At 36.3% G+C, this 1,157-nt stretch overlaps 1 protein-coding gene across 1 annotated transcript in view; it reads right to left on the reverse strand.

The window, feature by feature from the left end:
- Positions 1–553: 553 nt before the first annotated feature.
- LOC100570619 (extensin-2) overlaps positions 554–1,157 on the reverse strand; it is a 43,848-nt gene continuing 43,244 nt past the window's right edge. The window contains exon 3 of the mRNA XM_029486208.1: positions 554–1,119. Coding sequence (XP_029342068.1) covers positions 554–1,119 — 566 coding nt within the window. The remainder of the gene's footprint in view (positions 1,120–1,157) is intronic.

Below are 1,157 nucleotides of genomic sequence, written 5' to 3' on the forward strand. Positions count from 1 at the left end.
CAAAACACGATTTAATCTCATGAATATTTTTCATATCCAAAATGGCTTTCTGTACTATTTTTTATTGTGTTACAATTCGCAATTTATATCTGTCGTACCTTACACTCACAAGTTTACTCTCACTTTTTAGATTAAAATATTCGTCGTTCACGATTTAAAACAAAATAAGGCACGATGTTTTTATTCTGAGTTCGTGATAAGCTAGTCGTGAAAAAATCTGTGCTTGGTAACTACGTCGTCAATATAAAATAATAATAGAGCGATTACCCTGTCAAGATAATAAAGTATTTAGACAATTATTATAGAACGTTTTCATACGTGAATGTTCGTACTGATGCAAGTACAATGCTTTTGGGCGATACAGTATTCCCTTTAAATGATGATTCGAATGAATGCGAGCACTTTCTTACTCGTTATTACCGTTGTCGATTTGAATGCAACCAAAGGTTGGGGAGTTGGAACTGTCAAATATAATAGTAGGATTATTTTTAAACTATATATATATACCTAATTATGTATTATATAAATATATAAATCTATTGTACTACAATAATTATTTTCCTGTACTCGACAACGAGTTGGTTGAGCTTTCATCAGTCTTAGGAGTCGATTGTTGTGGATATGCCTGTGATACAGCTTGAGGTGTTGATTCACTGTACACATAATTCACTTTTGGCGACTTGTATGAAACGAAGTTTCCATTCGACACCTCATTCACGCTCAAATGATTAATGTCATTGAGTAAAGTTTCCGTGCCTTGAGCAGACTGTCCTTTTCCGTCTCTAGTACTGTAGAACAGAGCCATTTCTGGTTTTTTACTTGCGGAATTTTCTGGCCATTCAGTACTTGTGTTGGCCGCTGCCGTTGCGACCTGTCGCACTTCTGATCCTTGTGGTTGGTTATCGTATGAATTATCTGATTTCTGTTGATTCTCTATGGCTGACAAAATATCTTGAAGTAACCCATTAGAAAGTACTTGATCATGAGCGACATTTTCACCACCTCTTTGGCCTGGTTGGATTTGGAGCATGTAGTTGCCAGTAGACCCTTGAACAGGGTACTCTTGTAAGCCATTTATGTCTACGGATTTTGAACCAACAACGGAGGATCCTTCTAAACCTAACGAATTTACAATATCGTTAACATCCACTCCATCC

The sequence above is a fragment of the Acyrthosiphon pisum genome, chromosome A1, assembly GCF_005508785.2.
Source record: "Acyrthosiphon pisum isolate AL4f chromosome A1, pea_aphid_22Mar2018_4r6ur, whole genome shotgun sequence".
In the NCBI taxonomy this organism is placed as follows: domain Eukaryota; kingdom Metazoa; phylum Arthropoda; class Insecta; order Hemiptera; family Aphididae; genus Acyrthosiphon; species Acyrthosiphon pisum.